Source organism: Salvelinus fontinalis, chromosome 25, assembly GCF_029448725.1.
Source record: "Salvelinus fontinalis isolate EN_2023a chromosome 25, ASM2944872v1, whole genome shotgun sequence".
Classification (NCBI taxonomy): domain Eukaryota; kingdom Metazoa; phylum Chordata; class Actinopteri; order Salmoniformes; family Salmonidae; genus Salvelinus; species Salvelinus fontinalis.
Window position 1 is genome coordinate 18278775 of NC_074689.1, and position 21894 is coordinate 18300668.

Here is a 21894-nt window from a genome sequence, read left to right on the forward strand (position 1 = left end):
GGTGTTCAGATGTGGATTATTCTGGTCTGATTCAATGTATCCTTCATGAAAGAGAGAGAGAGAGCAATGGAAGAGAGAGGGAAAGAAAGAGAAATTTGAACAAAACAGAACGAGAGAGAGAGAGAGAGATAGAGAGAATGAAGTGGAGACAGACAGACAGACAGACAGACAGACAGACAGACAGACAGACAGACAGACAGACAGACAGACTCAATTGTTAACATCAATAATGACACACTGCCTTTTCAGAAATGAAACAATAAATGTAATTCCTACACAAAATAAATAAAACAAAAAAACAAAAGAACATATACATTCATCTTATTTCCTCAACAAAAAATAATTTCCCCTCCTCTACAAAACAAAGCACTCCTTCATATGCCCACTTCTCCTCAAACACAGGGAGATCTTTTACAGCTGAGAAGAACTCAAAATCCACTTTTATTCTTGCTTTCACTAATCCTTTAAAAACACATCTTATATCCTTCTCATATCCCGTGTCTATCTTATGTTTCCTACTCAAAAAAATTGACATCTTAGCTTGTCCCAAAATAAAATTTAACAGTTGACATTTTCTTTTCTGTTGCTTACTATATTGAAACCCCAAAATAAAAACATTGTTATTGAAAATCTCACCTACAGCTCTAAACAAAGATTCCAGTATTTCCAATAGAGGTTTTATCCTCTCACACTCCATAAAACAGTGAAAAATTGTTTCTCTTATATTACAAAAAGGACATCCATCTCTAACACCTGAGTTAATGACAGATACAAAAGCATTAACTGCAATAATGCCATGTAAAACCCTCCATTGCATATCACCAGTACCCTTTTGTAACGGTGGTTTGTACAGTGCTCTCCATGCTGGCTTTACCTTGTCATCAATTCCCAATTTTACCCTCCATGGAGTGTCTTTTCTATCTTTCAATTTATCTTTATTTATCACCTTGACACACCCCCTATACAAGTCCTTCCCATTCACCTCATCCAAACCCACCTCCTCCAACCCTCTCAAATCCAACAATAAACCCTTTCTCTCTGACTCTGGGATATTTGGTGTAATCCCTAGTCTTGGAAATGAGACGTCTTCATCTTGTCCCTTCTTCTTGTGGCTATTAAGCATTCCCCACTCTTCCTCTGACAGAGCCTTCCTGCAGCTTCCCAGCATTTGTTCGACAATCCTTTCCGACCTCACCCGCAAATGTTCAGCCAACCGTCTTCCATCCATTAAGGCGGGCCCAGCCATGGCCATTAACTGTTTTAAGGTGATGATTTTGCCCTTCCCCAAAATCTTGGAGAAATGTGGAACAGCTGCAGTTGTACAATCCAGTCTTGCCCCATACACCAGAGGTTCCTCCAACAACCAATGCACTGACTCCGCTGAAGTTCGTCTGGACACCTTCATTATACTCCACACTCTGAGAAGACCTCTGTAAAACGGAGGTACTCCCTCCCTAGAAATCTGTCTACTATCAACCAGAAATAAAGCCTTCTTTAATCCTAATCCTCCAACCCTCTGTAATACAAGACCTGCCACCCCTCTCCACACCACCTTTTCCGGTCCATAAAGCAACCTTTGAATAAACTGAAACCGGAAAGCAGCAGCTCTACTAGCAAGATGTACAAGACCTTGACCCCCCTCCTCTTTTGATAAATATAAAACACTTTGTGGAACCCAATGATATTTATCCCAAAAGAAATCCACAATAATTGCCTGTATCTTAGCCAGAAGGCCAGATGGTGGTTCTAAAACTGACAACCGATGCCACAGTGCAGAGGCAATCACATTATTAACTATAATAGTGCGCCCCCTATATGACATACGAGATAATAACCAACGCCATCTCCTCATCCTCCCTTCCACCATTTCAACCACCCCACTCCAATTTTTTTCCATAGTCCCCTCATCTCCTAGGTACACTCCAAGATACTTAAAACCTCCCTTACACCATTCTAGCCCCCCTGGCAAAGCCATGATCCCTCCAGCCCATTTTCCAATCTGTAAAGCACAACTCTTTTCCCAATTTACCTTTGCAGAGGATATTCCCCTAAAACGATCAACCATTATACTCAAACTATCCACCTCCGCTTGATTTTTCACTAACACAACTACATCATCAGCATAGGCTGAGAGACAAATAGGAGGAATATCCTCTGAAAGGTACACCCCTTCAATGCGACTTCTAATGCTATTTAGTAGTGGCTCTATAGCAATGGCATACAACATCCCTGACAAAGAACATCCCTGCCTAATACCTCTACACACTTTAAAAGGAGCACTCAAACCACCGTTAACTTTCAATACACTTTCAATGTCACCATATATCACCTTTATCATGGCAATAAAACCCGAGCTGAACCCAAACGCCTCAAGCGTGTGCCATAAATATTTATGTTCAACTCGGTCAAATGCCTTTTCCTGATCAATTGAAATTAGACCAGCATCCAACCCAATAGCCTTAGAGACGTCCAAAAAATCACGAATCAGAGAAATGTTATCCCCTATCTGCCTGCCAGGAACACAGTAGGACTGGTCCGTATGTATGATTTGCCCCATCACCTCCCTCAGCCTGTTGGACAAAGCCTTTGACAATATCTTATAATCAGTGCACAATAAAGCCACCGGCCTCCAGTTCTTCACCTCCCTAGGGTCACCCTTTTTGGGCAATAGGGTGAGGACAGCCCTTCTGCAGCTTATTGGTAGTAACCCTCCGGTTAAACTATCATTAACTACCTCAAGCCAATCCTCTCCCAACATAGCCCAAAAAGACTTAAAAAGGTCAATGGGAAGCCCATCAATGCCTGGTGCCCTTCCATTTTCCATGCCTTTTAATGCAGTGTATAACTCCTGCAAAGACAATGGTTGCTCCAGCTCAACCTGCGCTTCTGCAGCCACCTTTGGGAGCCCATCACAGAACTGCTGTGTCACTGTTTTATCCTCTTTGTACTCACACTTATAGAGCTCAGCATAGAACTCTACTGCCCTCTTTCTAATTTCACTCGGGCTAGTGAGCTCTTGTCCAACAGCTGATTTGAGACAATGAATAATTTTTCTTTGTCCATTCTTTTTCTCTAAACCAAAGAAAAACTTGGATGAGGCATCCATTTCAGATATTCCCTGAAACTTACTTCTCACCAATGCCCCCTGTGCTCTGATACCCAGCAGGTCTGCCAATGCAGCTTTTCTCCTCTTGAGGGCCTGCGTATGGCCTCGATTTCCTGTGGTCTCAACCAACGTCATGAGTTCCACTATTTCAACCTCTAAGGCTTTCATTGATCTGGTGATATCCTTGGTGACATTCCTCGTGTATTAATTACAGAATTGTTGAATCTGGATTTTCCCTATATCCCACCACTGTTGAAGAGATACAAAACTGTCCTTTTTAGACCTCCACCTCTCCCACAAAAAACTGAAACATTTCCTGAAATGAGCATCACTCAATAAAGTTATATTAAAATGCCAGTATGCACTTTTGGGTTTTACATCATTAATGAACACCACCTCTGTTATTAAACAATGATCAGAAAATCCCACTGGGGTTATCACACTTGATTTACAGACCTGAGATTGATGCTCAAAACAATAAAACCTATCTAACCTTGCCATAGAGATGGTGTTCTCTCTCACATGCGCCCAGGTGTACTGCCTTGTGCCTCCATTTTGACTCCGCCAAATATCACACAGTTCATGTGTTACAATGAGGCGTTTTAAAAAAATCCTTGAAGCTATATGAGGTTCTTGGTGATTTCTATCTAAATCGCTGACTGTGCAGTTGAAATCCCCAGCAATAAATAAATAATCCTCTTTATTACATTTCTCAATGGTATTTGATAATGTCTCTAAAAAACATACCCTCTCAACTGTCACCACTGGGGCATATACATTTATCAGACACATAGTGATGTTTTCATACCTTGCTCTGACTTTTAATAACCTCCCCTCAACTATCTCCTCAACCTCATAAGACAAAGGCAAAAACCCTTTTGAGAACAAAATAGCCACACCCCCACTTTTTGAGTTTTTATGACTACACACCACTGTCCCCCCCCACTCCTGTTGCCACATAACTTCATTTTCCAAATTACTATGCGTTTCTTGTAAAAAAATTATGTCACTTCCTTTTCCCCTAATTAACTCATACACCATGGCTCTTTTTTTACCATCTCTTCCCCCAGTTACGTTTAAAGAAGAAATCTTAAAACTGCTCATGTATGAAAAAAATATACAGAGGATGATACAGCCACCGCATCTCTTTACAGAGTTAAAACTGCAACTAAACTCTTTCATTTTCTTTCGAATTTACATCACTTATCACTCTCGTGACCACTTTCTTGAGTCTAGCAATTTCAGGGCTTTTCAACCCTCCTCCTGTAATTTTTGACATCAGAAACTTTGCTGATTCAATAAACAATTCACTTTCAGGGAAAAAATCATTTACATTGTAATCTTGCATATATTTCTTCCCTTTTGTCACCTTTAGAAATTGACGTATCTTCTCTATTCCATATCTCCCTTCCACCCCATTTGTCTCGCTATATTGTTGCGACGCGTCAGATGACTCACTCTCGCTATCCTCCCCAGAAGAAAACTCCACCATCTCTACCACTTGTTCATCTTCAACTGACTTATCACTCTCTACCTTTCTCTTAGAACTAGACCCTTCACCCCCCCTTACATTCTTCCTTTTACTCCTCGGTATTTTGAAAACATCTGCTTCTTTTTCCGTTCTTTTAACCTCCTCTTGCCCTCCAATTTCATTCTCCAGCACTACCTCAGCGACGGCAGTCGCAATCTCACCACCTGTTTCCCCTCCCTATTTTTTCTGATCTACCACAATTTCCACCTTATCCACAATGCCTTCTTCTCCTACTTTTCCAACCACATCTGCCCACCTTCTCCCTTCCCCTGCACCCTTAGCATTTTCATCCCCTCGCGTTGGTGCGTTATTTGCACCAGCACTATAACTACTACCGGTCTCAGCGCGCTCATTCTCGGGACAACTGCGCACCAAATGCCCCTCTCTTCCACAACCAAAACATTTCATTGATTCAGTCGAAGCGTAAAATACGTAATCAAATCCATCAATCTTAAAACTGAACGCTAAATTCAGTTCATCTACGTCCTTTTTTAATATCATATGCACTTGCCTCCTATGAGACACGACATGTTTCAGCAACGGAAATTTGCATCCAAAAAGAACCTTCTTTATTGTAGATACGATTTGACCATGACGCGCTAACTCTCGCTGCAACACTTCATCTCTAACAAAAGGTGGCACGTTAGAAAGTATCACTTTTTTCGCCGGATTCATAAGCGGAAACACCTGCGTCTGTGTCTCCCGTAACACAACACCCGTCTCAACTATTTTATTCACCTTTTCAATAGAATCTAAGAAGATCACTACGGCGCTATTCATCCTTGAGGCTGATTTTATGCTATCATACCCAATGATAGCACCGACAGCAAGACTACATTCTTCTACTGAACACCCGGTCTCGGCTAGAATCTTCACTCCATGCCTCCGACTAAGTTTTTCAAACTCTACACATCCGCGAGTGGCCATTTCAACCAGCCCCACCCGCTGGTTGTGCCCTCGCGAAAAAACACACAAACAACCTCAACGATCCCACCACCCTTATACGTGCTTAATGATAGTTAAACAATATACCCTTAAAACAACTAAACTAATCAATATATATATATAAACATACCAAAACCCAATAGAGTGAAAAGAATTTCCATTCGCTCTCACAAACACTCCTACTTGACGACTTACTCCCAGCATGCACTCCGAAGAGAGAGACAGACAGACAGACAGACAGACAGACAGACAGAGGAGAATGAAGTGGACAGACAGACAGACAGACAGGCAGGCAGACAGACAGACAGACAGAGGAGAATGACAGACAGACAGACAGAGGAGAATGACAGACAGGCAGACAGACAGACAGACAGACAGACAGACAGAGGAGAATGAAGTGGAGATAGGCAGGCAGGCAGACAGACAGACAGACAGACAGACAGACAGACAGACAGACAGAGAAGAATGACAGACAGACAGACAGACAGAGGAGAATGAAGTGGAGAGAGACAGACAGACAGACAGACAGACAGAGGAGAATGAAGTGGAGACAGACAGACAGAGGAGAATGACAGACAGACAGACAGACAGACAGACAGACAGACAGACAGACAGACAGACAGAGGAGAATGACGTGGAGAGAGACAGACAGAGGAGAATGACAGACGGACGGACGGACGGACGGACGGACAGAGGAGAATGACAGACAGACAGACAGACAGAGGAGAATGAAGTGGAGAGAGACAGACAGACAGACAGAGGAGAATGAAGTGGAGACAGACAGACAGACAGAGGAGAATGAAGTGGAGACAGACAGACAGACAGAGGAGAATGAAGTGGAGAGAGACAGACAGACAGAGGAGAATGACGTGGAGACAGACAGACAGAGGAGAATGAAGTGGAGAGAGACAGACAGAGGAGAATGAAGTGGAGAGAGACAGACAGACAGACAGACAGAGGAGAATGAAGTGGAGATAGACAGACAGACAGAGGAGAATGACGTGGAGAGAGACAGACAGACAGACAGACAGACAGACAGAGGAGAATGACAGACAGACAGACAGAGGAGAATGAAGTGGAGACAGACAGACAGACAGACAGACAGACAGAGGAGAATGAAGTGGAGAGAAACTGATAGACAGACAGACAGACAGACAGACAGAGGAGAATGACAGACAGACAGACAGAGGAGAATGACAGACAGACAGACAGACAGAGGAGAATGACAGACAGGCAGACAGACAGACAGACAGACAGACAGACAGAGGAGAATGAAGTGGAGAGAGACAGACAGACAGACAGACAGACAGACAGACAGAGGAGAATGAAGTGGAGACAGACAGACAGAGGAGAATGACAGACAGACAGACAGACAGACAGACAGACAGACAGAGGAGAATGAAGTGGAGAGAGACAGACAGACAGAGGAGAATGACGTGGAGAGAGACAGACGGACAGACGGACAGACAGACAGACAGACGGACGGACGGACGGACGGACGGACGGACGGACGGACGGACGGACGGACGGACGGACGGACGGACGGACGGACAGACAGAGGAGAATGACAGACAGACAGACAGACAGAGGAGAATGAAGTGGAGAGAGACAGACAGACAGAGGAGAATGAAGTGGAGAGAGACAGACAGACAGACAGACAGACAGACAGACAGAGGAGAATGAAGTGGAGAGAGACAGACAGACAGACAGAGGAGAATGACGTGGAGAGAGACAGACGGACAGACAGACAGACAGAGGAGAATGAAGTGGAGAGAGACAGACAGACAGACAGAGGAGAATGAAGTGGAGAGAGACAGACAGACAGACAGAGGAGAATGAAGTGGAGACAGACAGACAGAGGAGAATGACAGACAGACAGACAGACAGACAGACAGACAGAGGAGAATGAAGTGGAGAGAGACAGACAGACAGACAGACAGAGGAGAATGACAGACAGACAGACAGACAGAGGAGAATGACAGACAGACAGACAGACAGACAGAGGAGAATGAAGTGGAGAGAGACAGACAGACAGAGGAGAATGACGTGGAGAGAGACAGACGGACAGACGGACAGACAGACAGACAGACAGACAGACAGACAGACAGACAGACAGACAGAGGAGAATGAAGTGGAGAGAGACAGACAGACAGAGGAGAATGACGTGGAGAGAGACAGACGGACAGACGGACAGACAGACAGACAGACAGACAGACAGACAGAGGAGAATGACAGACAGACAGACAGACAGAGGAGAATGAAGTAGAGAGAGACAGACAGACAGACAGACAGACAGACAGACAGACAGACAGACAGAGGAGAATGAAGTGGAGAGAGACAGACAGACAGACAGACAGAGGAGAATGACGTGGAGAGAGACAGACGGACAGACGGACAGATGGACAGACAGACAGACAGACAGAGGAGAATGAAGTGGAGAGAGACAGACAGACAGACAGAGGAGAATGAAGTGGAGACAGACAGACAGACAGAGGAGAATGAAGTGGAGAGAGACAGACAGACAGAGGAGAATGACGTGGAGACAGACAGACAGAGGAGAATGAAGTGGAGAGAGACTGATTGACAGACAGACAGACAGACAGACAGACAGACAGACAGACAGACAGACAGACAGACAGACAGACAGACAGACAGACAGACAGAGGAGAATGAAGTGGAGAGAGACAGACAGACAGACAGAGGAGAATGAAGTGGAGATAGACAGACAGACAGACAGAGGAGAATGACGTGGAGAGAGACAGACGGACAGACAGACAGACAGACAGACAGACAGACAGAGGAGAATGACAGACAGACAGACAGACAGAGGAGAATGAAGTGGAGAGAGACAGACAGACAGACAGACAGACAGACAGACAGACAGAGGAGAATGACAGACAGACAGACAGACAGAGGAGAATGAAGTGGAGAGAGACAGACAGACAGACAGACAGAGGAGAATGAAGTGGAGACAAACAGACAGACAGAGGAGAATGAAGTGGAGACAGACAGACAGACAGAGGAGAATGAAGTGGAGAGAGACAGACAGACAGACAGACAGACAGACAGACAGAGGAGAATGAAGTGGAGAGAGACAGACAGACAGACAGAGGAGAATGACGTGGAGAGAGACAGACGGACAGACAGACAGACAGAGGAGAATGAAGTGGAGAGAGACAGACAGACAGACAGAGGAGAATGAAGTGGAGAGAGACAGACAGACAGACAGAGGAGAATGAAGTGGAGACAGACAGACAGAGGAGAATGACAGACAGACAGACAGACAGACAGACAGACAGAGGAGAATGAAGTGGAGAGAGACAGACAGACAGACAGACAGAGGAGAATGACAGACAGACAGACAGACAGAGGAGAATGACAGACAGACAGACAGACAGACAGAGGAGAATGAAGTGGAGAGAGACAGACAGACAGAGGAGAATGACGTGGAGAGAGACAGACGGACAGACGGACAGACAGACAGACAGACAGACAGACAGACAGACAGACAGACAGACAGAGGAGAATGAAGTGGAGAGAGACAGACAGACAGAGGAGAATGACGTGGAGAGAGACAGACGGACAGACGGACAGACAGACAGACAGACAGACAGACAGACAGAGGAGAATGACAGACAGACAGACAGACAGAGGAGAATGAAGTAGAGAGAGACAGACAGACAGACAGACAGACAGACAGACAGACAGACAGACAGAGGAGAATGAAGTGGAGAGAGACAGACAGACAGACAGACAGAGGAGAATGACGTGGAGAGAGACAGACGGACAGACGGACAGATGGACAGACAGACAGACAGACAGAGGAGAATGAAGTGGAGAGAGACAGACAGACAGACAGAGGAGAATGAAGTGGAGACAGACAGACAGACAGAGGAGAATGAAGTGGAGAGAGACAGACAGACAGAGGAGAATGACGTGGAGACAGACAGACAGAGGAGAATGAAGTGGAGAGAGACTGATTGACAGACAGACAGACAGACAGACAGACAGACAGACAGACAGACAGACAGACAGACAGACAGACAGACAGACAGACAGACAGAGGAGAATGAAGTGGAGAGAGACAGACAGACAGACAGAGGAGAATGAAGTGGAGATAGACAGACAGACAGACAGAGGAGAATGACGTGGAGAGAGACAGACGGACAGACAGACAGACAGACAGACAGACAGACAGAGGAGAATGACAGACAGACAGACAGACAGAGGAGAATGAAGTGGAGAGAGACAGACAGACAGACAGACAGACAGACAGACAGACAGAGGAGAATGACAGACAGACAGACAGACAGAGGAGAATGAAGTGGAGAGAGACAGACAGACAGACAGACAGAGGAGAATGAAGTGGAGACAAACAGACAGACAGAGGAGAATGAAGTGGAGACAGACAGACAGACAGAGGAGAATGAAGTGGAGAGAGACAGACAGACAGACAGACAGAGGAGAATGAAGTGGAGAGAGACAGACAGACAGACAGACAGACAGACAGACAGACAGACAGACAGACAGAGGAGAATGAAGTGGAGACAGACAGACAGAGGAGAATGACAGACAGACATACAGACAGACAGACAGACAGACAGAGGATAATGAAGTGGAGACAGACAGACAGACAGAGGAGAATGAAGTGGAGAGAGACAGACAGACAGACAGACAGACAGAGGAGAATGAAGTGGAGAGAGACAGACAGACAGACAGACAGACAGAGGAGAATGAAGTGGAGAGAGACAGACAGACAGACAGACAGACAGACAGAGGAGAATGAAGTGGAGACAGACAGACAGAGGAGAATGACAGACAGACAGACAGACAGACAGACAGACAGACAGACAGACAGACAGACAGAGGAGAATGAAGTGGAGAGAGACAGACAGACAGAGGAGAATGACGTGGAGAGAGACAGACGGACAGACGGACAGACGGACAGACAGACAGACAGACAGACAGACAGACAGACAGACAGACAGACAGAGGAGAATGACAGACAGACAGACAGACAGAGGAGAATGAAGTGGAGAGAGACAGACAGACAGACAGACAGACAGACAGACAGACAGAGGAGAATGAAGTGGAGAGAGACAGACAGACAGACAGAGGAGAATGACGTGGAGAGAGACAGACGGACAGACGGACAGACGGACAGACAGACAGACAGACAGAGGAGAATGAAGTGGAGAGAGACAGACAGACAGACAGAGGAGAATGAAGTGGAGACAGACAGACAGACAGAGGAGAATGAAGTGGAGAGAGACAGACAGACAGACAGACAGACAGACAGACAGACAGACAGAGGAGAATGAAGTGGAGAGAGACAGACAGACAGACAGAGGAGAATGACGTGGAGAGAGACAGACGGACAGACGGACAGACGGACAGACAGACAGACAGACAGAGGAGAATGAAGTGGAGAGAGACAGACAGACAGACAGAGGAGAATGAAGTGGAGACAGACAGACAGACAGACAGAGGAGAATGACGTGGAGAGAGACAGACGGACAGACGGACAGACGGACAGACGGACAGACAGACAGACAGACAGAGGAGAATGAAGTGGAGAGAGACAGACAGACAGACAGAGGAGAATGAAGTGGAGACAGACAGACAGACAGAGGAGAATGAAGTGGAGAGAGACAGACAGACAGACAGACAGACAGACAGACAGACAGACAGAGGAGAATGAAGTGGAGAGAGACAGACAGACAGAGGAGAATGACGTGGAGACAGACAGACAGAGGAGAATGAAGTGGAGAGAGACTGATTGACAGACAGACAGACAGACAGACAGACAGACAGACAGAGGAGAATGAAGTGGAGAGAGACAGACAGACAGACAGAGGAGAATGAAGTGGAGATAGACAGACAGACAGAGGAGAATGACGTGGAGAGAGACAGACGGACGGACAGACAGACAGACAGACAGACAGACAGACAGACAGAGGAGAATGACAGACAGACAGACAGACAGACAGAGGAGAATGAAGTGGAGAGAGACAGACAGACAGACAGACAGACAGACAGAGGAGAATGACAGACAGACAGACAGACAGAGGAGAATGAAGTGGAGAGAGACAGACAGACAGACAGACAGAGGAGAATGAAGTGGAGACAAACAGACAGACAGAGGAGAATGAAGTGGAGACAGACAGACAGACAGAGGAGAATGAAGTGGAGAGAGACAGACAGACAGAGGAGAATGAAGTGGAGAGAGACTGATTGACAGACAGACAGACAGACAGACAGACAGAGGAGAATGACGTGGAGAGAGACAGACGGACAGGCGGACAGGCGGACACACGGACAGGCGGACAGACAGACAGACAGACAGAGGATAATGAAGTGGAGACAGACAGACAGACAGAGGAGAATGAAGTGGAGAGAAACTGATAGACAAACAGACAGACAGACAGACAGACAGACAGACAGACAGAGGAGAATGAAGTGGAGAGAGACAGACAGACAGACAGACAGACAGAGGAGAATGAAGTGGAGAGAGACAGACAGACAGAGGAGAATGAAGTGGAGAGAGACAGACAGACAGACAGACAGACAGAGGAGAATGACGTGGAGAGAGACAGACAGACAGAGGAGAATGACGTGGAGAGAGACAGACAGACGGACAGACGGACAGACAGACAGACAGACAGACAGACAGACAGACAGACAGACAGAGGATAATGAAGTGGAGACAGACAGACAGACAGAGGAGAATGAAGTGGAGAGAGACAGACAGACAGACAGAGGAGAATGAAGTGGAGAGAGACAGACAGACAGACAGAGGAGAATGAAGTGGAGAGAGACAGACAGACAGACAGACAGAGGAGAATGAAGTGGAGAGAGACAGACAGACAGAGGAGAATGAAGTGGAGAGAGACAGACAGACAGACAGACAGACAGACAGACAGACAGACAGACAGAGGAGAATGAAGTGGAGAGAGACAGACAGACAGAGGAGAATGAAGTGGAGAGAGACAGACAGAGGAGAATGAAGTGGAGAGAGACTGATTGACAGACAGACAGACAGACAGACAGACAGACAGACAGACAGACAGACAGAGGAGAATGATTGTGGAGTTTTATTTAAAGAGACAAAGAGTTTTTGAGTGTCTGTGTCCCTTTTTCAATCTTGACCTTGTTGTGGCTCTTTGGCACACAGTGTGTGTGTGTATGTGTGTGTGTGTGTGTGTGTGTGTGTGTGTGTGTGTGTGTGTGTGTGTGTGTGTGTGTGTGTGTGTGTGTGTGTGTGTGTGTGTGTGTGTGTGTGTGTGTGTGTGTGTGTGTGTGTGTGTGTGTGTGATCCAGAGAGTTCTAGGGGGGGATGTACCAGACTTTGGTCGGCCAATCATTACTCACTAAGCTACATCAGTAGGCTACGCTACTATTAGACTGCTTTATCATCTCTCACTGAACACCCGGGACATATCAGCTGTCAACATTTTAACATGACTCTCTCTCTCTCTCTCTCTCTATATATATATATCTCTCTCTCTCTCTCTCTCTCGCTCCTGTGTGAGAGTTAGGGACCGTTTTTGAGCGCATATGTCCCCTTTCGAATTTTGACCTTATTGTGGCCCTTTGGCACACAGTGTGTGTGTGCGGCTTTGGGGGTGTGTATCTGTGACTGTGCAGTAGCAGTGCATCCAAACAAATAGGTCTAGATTGTTAAATAGATGAATGCACAAACAGCCCAGTTTCAGTTGACTGAGAGGAAAGCATTTGCTCTTTGAGTTATTGATGTGGTGATGCACCGGTGAGCATCTCATTGAGTCTGGATTAATATCCACACAGATAAATGATGAGACAGGCTGGCTGGAAAGTAGATGGAAAAATGAATTAGTGAAGATGCTTATTAAGGTATCAAATTCATTTTTTAGTTTTTTAGTTGTTTTTTGTTATACACTCAGCCCAATGTTCTAAATGAATACCTTTCATTGTGTTATGATAAAAAATGCCCTTGACAATGTCAGCATTTTGTTTTGTTTGGCTGTGTAATCAGTTACGCCTTTTTTTCAAACTTCAAAGGTTGCATTGTGTGCTGGTTTTTAGTCTTGTTTATTACTATACATCTCCCTGGTTTGGGGTTCTGGTCAGGTTCTTCAGAGGTACATCTCTCTGATTTTGGTTTCTGATCAGGTTCTTCAGGGGAACATCTCTCTGGTTTGGGTTTCTGATCAGGTTCTTGAGGGGAACATCTCTCTGGTTTGGGTGTCTGATCAGATTCTCGAGGGGAACATCTCTCTGGTTTGGGTTTCTGATCAGATTCTTGAGGGGAACATCTCTCTGGTTTGGGTTTCTGATCAGATTCTTGAGGGGAACATCTCTCTGGTTTGGGTGTCTGATCAGCTTCTTGGGGGGGAACATCTCCCTGGTTTGGGGTTCTTCTGATCAGGTTCACCAGGGGAACATCTCCATGGTTTGGTTTCTGATCAGGTTCTTCAGGGGAACATCTCTCTGGTTTGGGTGTCTAACCAGATTCTTCAGGGGAACATCTCCCTGGTTTGGGGTTCTTTTGATGGTATTCTCATGGTTCTGTTATCCATGTGTTCTCCATAGATATTCAAGAGGTGCTGGTTGGTGTTTAAGAAGGCGTCCAGTAAAGGCCCCAGACGGTTAGAGAAGTACCAAGATGAGAAGGCAGCATACTTCAGAAGCTTTCACAAGGTAAATACATTTTTTATACTGTCACTGTCTTTTATATATATAAATATATATATATATATATATATATATATATATATATATATATATATAGTTGAAGTTGGAAGTTTACATACACCTTAGCCAACTACATGTAAACTCAGTTTTTTCACAATTCCTGACATTTAATCCTTGTAAAAAATTCCCTGTCAATTGGATGTGTACCTGTGGATGTATTTCAAGGCCTACCTTCAAACTCAGTGCCTCTTTGCTTGACATCATGGGAAAAATCTAAAGAAATCAGCCAAGACATCTGAAAAAAAATGTGTCAGTTAAGATCACCACTTTATTTTAACCTGTTTGGGCTGCAAACCCGATGTCGGAACGAAAATGACAACAGCTGCAGGGCGCGAAATTCAAAATCTATTTTTTTTAAATATTTAACTTTCACACATTAACAAGTCCAATACAGCATTTGAAAGATAAACATCTTGTCAATCCAGCCAACATGTCCGATTTTTTAAATGTTTTACAGAGAAAACACCACATATATTTATGTTAGCTCACCACCAAATACAAAAGTGGACAGACACGTATGATTATGATTATGATGTATGAATTATGATTCAAGTAGCATGCACAAGCCAACCGAAATAACCTAAAACCAACCTAAAGAACCCAGAAAAAACTACCTCAGATGACAGTCATATAACATGTTACACAATAAATCTATGTTTTGTTCATAAAATGTGCATATTTTAGCTATAAATCAGTTTTACATTGATGCTACCATAAATGCTACAGTCTGAAATCAGACGGGAGTAGCCAGAGAAAATACAGACACCAACGTCAACTACTAATTACACCTCATAAAACATTTCAGAAAAACATATGGTGGATAGCTAATGAAAGACAGATATCGTGTGAATAGAGCCAATATTTCCGATTTTTTAAGTGTTTTACAGCAAACACAATATATCGTTATATTAGCTAACAACATAAGCTAGCATAAGGCAGCATTGATTCTAGTCAAGCGCTAGCCTAGCACAGTTAGCACAGTTAGCATAGAACAGTTCGACAGATATATGAAAAAGCATCCCAAATTGGGTCCTTATCTTTGTTGATCTTCCATCAGAATGTTGTAACGGGGTCCAATGTCCAGTACAGTCTTTAGTTGGGTTCCAGAACGAAATATTTCTCTCTTTGGTTAGCAAGCACCACGGCTGTGCGGCGCTAATCTTTCTGTCTTCAAAAAATTCTTCCAAAACATCACGTCTAAAGTCCAGAATAAATTGCAATAATATAATTAAAGTATATTGAAAAAACATACTTTAGGATGATTTTGTGACATGTATCAAATAATATCGTAGCAAGAGATCATATTCACCGTTATCGAGCTTCTTCCAGGAGCCGAGTCTAAATTCTGCCTCGCGCCCGGATTTTTTTTTTAACTGCGCAGGTCTCACAAGAAGGTGTGGTATTCAGTCCATGGACGAGATATTCGACTGCTTTCAAGTCTCACTTCCGCATTACATCCAGATGAAGGCGTATGACGTGTTTCTACGGTCCTAAGTGTCATGACCTTGTATAGACAAGGTCTTAAAGAGACACATCGCATTTTGGAAATCTCAATTCGGCTGGGAAAATGGCTGTAAAAATAGTTCTGTTCGACTTAGAGAAATAATTCTAACCTTTTTAGAAACTATAGACTGTTATCTATCCAACAGTAGTAAATATATGCATATTGTAAAATAAAAAAATTCTTAAGAGGCCGTTTGAAAATGTGCACATATTTTCCAGTTTTTTCAATATTCACCCTGCAGCCTGAAGAAGTTTTAAGAATGTGAAATGTCAGAATAATAGTAGAGAGAAGGATTTATTTAAGCTTTTATTTCTTTCATCACATTCTCAGTGGGTCAGAAGTTTGCATACACTCAATTAGTATTTGGTAGCATTGCCTTTAAATTGTTTAACTTCTCTAGGATAGGGGGCAGCATTTTCACTTTTGGATAAATAGCGTGCCCAATTTCAACTTCCTTCTACTCATCCCCAGAATATAAGAAATGCATATTATTAGTAGATCTGGATAGAAAACACTCAGAAGTTTCTAAAACTGTTTGGATCATGTCTGTGAGTATAACAGAACTTATGTAGCAGGCGAAACCCCGAGGACAAACCATACAGATCTTTTTTTTTTGAGGTCACTGTCTGTTCAATGAGCTTTCATTGGGATACTAGATTTCTAAGTGACTTGTTTACAGTTCCTACCACTTCCACTGGATGTCACCAGTCTTTGGAAATTGGTTGAGGTTATTCATTTGTGTAATGAAGAAGTACGGCCATCTTGAATGAGTGTCACTTGAAGTGTACTTTTTGAGAGAGGCGCATGACTAGAAAAGTAGCGTCAGTTTGTTGTCTTCCTGTATTGAACACACATAGTCCCGTCTTCAATTTGATCGATTATTAACGTTTAAAAATACCTACAGTTGTATTACAAAAGTAGTTTGAAATGTTTTGGCAAAGTTTACACGTAACTATTGAGATATTTTGTAGTGACGTTTCGCAAATTGGAAGCTGTTTTTTTATGGATCAAACGCGCCAAATAAATGAACATTTTGGATATAAATGGACGGAATTAATTGAACAAAAGGACCATTTGTGATGTTTATGGGACATATTGGAGTGCCATCAAAAGAAGCACGTCAAAGGTAAGGGATGATTTATATTTTATTTCTGCGTTTTGTGTTGTGCCTGCAGGGTTGAAATATACTACACTCTCTTTGTTTACTGTTGTGCTATCATCAGATAATAGCATTTTATGCCTTCACCGAAAAGCCTTTTTGAAATCTGACACGTTGGCTGGATTCACAACGAGTGTAGCTTTAATTTGGTTTCTTACATGTGTGATTTAATGAAGGTTTGATTTTTATAGTAATATATTTTAATTTGGAGCGCTACATTTTTCTGGATTTTGGCCAAGTGGGACGCTACCGTCCCACCTATCCTAAAGAGGTTAACTTGGGTCAAATGTTTCAGGTAGCCTTCCACAAGCTTCCCACAATAAGTTGGGTGAATTTTGGCCCATTCCTGACAGAGCTGGTGTAACTGAATCAGGTTTGTAGGCCTCCTTGTTCGCACACGCTTTTTTAGTTCTACCCACACATTTTCTACGGGATTGAGGTCAGGGCTTTGTGATGGCCACTCCAATACCTTGACTTTGTTGTCCTGAAGTCATTTTGCCATAACTTTGGAAGTATGCTTGGGGTCATTGTTCATTTGGAAGACCCATTTGCAACCGAGCTTTATCTTCCTGACTGATGTCTTGAGATGTTGCTTCAATATATCCACATACTTTTCCACATACCTCATGATACCATCTATTTTGTGAAGTGCACCAGTCCCTCCTGCAGCAAAGCACCCCCACAACATGATGTTTGGGATGGTGTTCTTCAGCTTGCAAGTCTCCTCCTTTTTCTTCAAAATATAACGATGGTCATTATGGCCAAACAGTTCTATTTTTGTTTCATCAGACCAGAGAACATGTCTCCAAAAAGTACGATCTTTGTCCCCATGTCCAGTTGCAAACCGTAGTCTGGCTTTTTTTGGTGGTTTATACTTTCGTACTATTGTTTGTACAGATGAACGTGGTACCTTCAGGTATTTGGAAATTGCTCCAAAGGATGAACCAGACTTGTGGAGGTCTACAATTTTTTTCAGAAGTCTAGGCTGATTTCTTTAGATTTTTCCCATGATGTCAAGCAAAGAGGGACTGAGTTTGAAGGTAGGCCTTGAAATACATCCACAGGTACACCTCCAATTGACTCAAATGATGTCAATTTGTCACGACTTCCACCGAAGTCAGTTCCTCTCCTTGTTCTGGCGGCGTTCGGCAGTCGACGTCACCGGTCTTCCAGCCATCGCCGATTCACTTTTAATTTTCCATTTGTTTTGTCTAGTTTTAACCCTCTGTTCCCCCCCATGTCTGTGTGTGGAATTGTTTGTTGTTACGTGTATGTGCACATCAGACTGGTTTGCGCCGGGTTATGTCAACCCGTATTTGTTTATTGTTCTTAGTGCCGTGTGTCTGTTTGCCGTAATAAAGGGCTCCGTTTGCTACCCAATTCTGCTCTCCTGCGCCTGACTTCCCTGCAGCCAGTTACGCATACACTACAGAATTCCACACCCGAGTATGGAGTCAGCAGGAGCAGGTACCTCTAGTAGTGGAGTCGAGGAGCGCGTCCGGGAGCACACTGCGTTGATTCACCATCTCGGCGCTGCCATGGCCCGCGTCATCCAGACAATGGACCGCTGGGAGAGACAGAGAGTCCCTCCAGCGCCCCCACCAGCACAACAGGGGTCTCTGCTACTCACCCCCTCCACACCCGGTTCCAGTGGGATTCGTCTCGCACTTCCCAGGGAATACGTTGGGACGGCCGCACGCTACCAGGGTTTCTTGCTGCAGCTGGATTTTTATCTGGCGACCGTCCACCCGGCTCCCTCAGGTCGTGAGAAGGTGTCCGCCCTCGTCTCGTGCCTCTCGGGGAAAGCCCTGGAGTGGGCTAACGCCGTGTGGGGAGAAGGAGATGCGGCGCTGGACCACTTCAAGGATTTCAACCGCCGCTTCCGGGCAGTCTTCGACCACCCGCCCGAGGGTAGAGCGGCTGAGCGGGTGAACGGCTCTTCCACCTGAGGCAGGGGACGAGGAGCGCGCAGGAGTTCGCGATGGACTTTTGGACCCTGGCCGCCGGCGCGGGATGGAACGACAGGGCCCTGATCGACGACTATCGCTGCAGTTTGCGCGAGGACGTCCGTCGGGAGTTGGCCTGCAGGGACACCACCCTCACCTTCGACCAGCTGGTGGACCTGTCCATTCGGCTGGATAACCTGCTGGCTACCCGTGGACGTTTAGATCGGGGTCTGTCGGTTCCATCCCCCAGCACCACCGCTCCGATGCCCATGGAGCTGGGAGGTGCTGCGCTCAGGGAGACTGGAGGAGGTTCCTTCTTGTGCACCACCTGTGGCCGCAGAGCTCACACTGCCGGTTGGTGCTGGGTTCGTTTCTCTGGGGGTCGAGGCAGCAGGCAGGGCACTCTGGCTTCACCCCAGGTAAGCCGGCACCATTCTCACCAAGAGCCCTCTGTTGCACACATGTTTTTGTATGTTACTTTTCCTGAGTTTTCCCCGGATTCCCAGCATAAGGCGCTCGTCGATTCAGGCGCGGCTGGGAAATTTATAGACAGATCATTCGCCCATAGCTTAGGGATCCCCATTGTTCCAGTGGCTATGCCCTTCCCAGTTCCCGCCTTAGACAGTCGACCATTAGGGTCAGGGTTGATTAGGGAGGCCACCACTCCTCTGGGCATGGTGACGCAGGTGGGTCACAAGGAGAGAATCAGTCTCTTCCTCATTGACTCTCCTGTGTTTCCCGTGGTGCTAGGCACGGGAGTCTCTATGGGGGTGCCACAGGGTTCAATCCTCGGGCTGACTCTCTTCTCTGTATACATCAATGATGTTGCTCTTGCTGCTGGTGATTCTCTGATACACCTCTACACAGACAACACCATTCTGTATACTTCCGGCCCCTCTTTGGACACTGTGTTAACTAACCTCCAGATGAACTTCAATGCCATACAACTCTCCTTCCGTGGCCTCCAACTGCTCTTAAATGCAAGTAAAACTAAATGCATGCTATTCAACCGATCACTGCACGCACCTGCTCGCCCGTCCAGCATCACTACTCTGGACGGCTCTGACCTAGAATACGTGGACAACTACAAATACCTAGGTGTCTGGTTTAGACTGTAAACTCTCCTTCCAGACTCACATAAAGCATCTCTGATCCAAAATGAAATCTAGAATCGGCTTCCTATATATCGCAACAAAGCATCCTTCACTCATGCTGCCAAACATACCCTCGTAAAACTGACCATCCTAACCTTTTATTGACTATATGGAAAATCTCCCCCACATCACATTGATTGAATCTCTATATAATCCTTATATAATGTTTCACACGTAATGTATAATATGTAGCCTACGCCAGGTGATCCAATATGATCCAATGTCTCATAATTTTTTTTTTTTATTGTATGTTTGTATATATAATTATAATTTGTTCTATTTGTTCTTTGTTACGCTCGTCTGTTACTGCCACTTTGTCCTATTGTTGTCTAATATCTTTTCACTTTTGTCTTGAATGTTCTTAATTGGAAAATGCAACAAAAAAAAAGAATGACCATCCTACCGATCCTCGACTTCGGTGATGTCATCTATAAAGTAGCCTCCAACACTCTACTCAACAAACTGGATGCAGTCTATCACAGTGCCATCCGTTTTGTCACCAAAGCCCCATACACTACCCACCATTGCGACATTTACGTTCTCGTTGGTTGGCCCTCGCTTCATACTCGTCGCCAAACCCACTGGCTACAGGTTATCTACAATTCTCTGCTAGATAAAGCCCCGCCTTATCTCAGCTCACTGGTCACCATAGCAGCACCCACCCGTAGCACGTGCTCCAGCAGGTATATCTCACTGGTCACCCCCAAAGCCAATTCCTCCTTTGGTCGTCTTTCCTTCCAGTTCTCTGCTGCCAATGACTGGAACGAACTGCAAAAATCTCTGAAGCTGGAAACACTTATCTCCCTCACTAGCTTTTAGCACCAGCTGTCAGAGCAGATCACAGATTACTGCACCTGTACATAGCCTATCTATAATTTAGCCCAAACAACTACCTCTTCCCCTACTGTATTTATGTATTTATTTTGCTCCTTTGCACCCCATTATTTCTATCTCTACTTTGCACATTCTTCCACTGCAAATCTACAATTCCAGTGTTTTACTTGCTATATTGTATTTACCTCGCCACCATGGCCTTTTTTTATATTTTTTTATTTTTTTTAAATTTTGTATTATTTAAAAAATATATAGTTTTTGCCTTTACCTCCCTTATCTCACCTCATTTGCTCACATTGTATATAGACTTATTTTTCTACTGTATTATTGACTGTATGTTTTGTTTATTCCATGTGTAACTCTGTGTTGTATGTGTCAAATTGCTGTGCTTTATCTTGGCCAGGTCGCAGTTGCAAATGAGAACTTGTTCTCAACTAGCCTACCTTGGTTAAATAAAGGTGATATAAAAAAATAAAGGGGGGCCCGGTACGTTTGCAGTGGTCGGCTGAGGCGGACAGGGCTTTTGGTCACCTGAGGGCTCTGTTTACCTCGGCACCTGTGCTGGCCCATCTGGATCCCTCTTTGGCGTTCATAGTGGAGGTGGACGCGTCCGAGGCTGGGATAGGAGCCGTGCTCGGGTACGCCACCGAAGCTCCGCCCCTGTGCCTTCTTCTCGAAGAAGCTCAGCCCAGTGGAGCGAAACTACGACGTGGGCGACTGGGAGCTGTTGGCTGTTGTCAAGCCTTTGAAGGCGTGGAGACATTGGCTTGAGGGGGCTAAACACCCTTTTCTCATCTGGACTGACCACCGCAATCTGGAGTACATCCGGGCAGCGAGGAGGCTGAACCCTCGACAGGCAAGGTGGGCCATGTTTTTCACCCGTTTTGTTTTCACCCTTTCTTACAGACTAGGTTCCCAGAGCATGAAGGCAGATGCACTGTCCCGGCTGTATGACACAGAGGAGCGGCCCATGGCTCCTGCC

The 21894-nt window shown here is 45.0% G+C and overlaps 1 protein-coding gene across 2 annotated transcripts in view; it reads left to right on the forward strand.

Annotated features, from left to right (window-relative positions):
• The window catches only part of dok6 (docking protein 6), a 115230-nt gene that overhangs the window by 20074 nt on the left and 73262 nt on the right, over positions 1 to 21894 (forward strand). For both annotated transcript variants that reach the window (XM_055881499.1, XM_055881498.1), the window contains exon 2: positions 14154 to 14261. In XM_055881499.1, coding sequence (XP_055737474.1) covers positions 14154 to 14261 — 108 coding nt within the window. The remainder of the gene's footprint in view (positions 1 to 14153; positions 14262 to 21894) is intronic.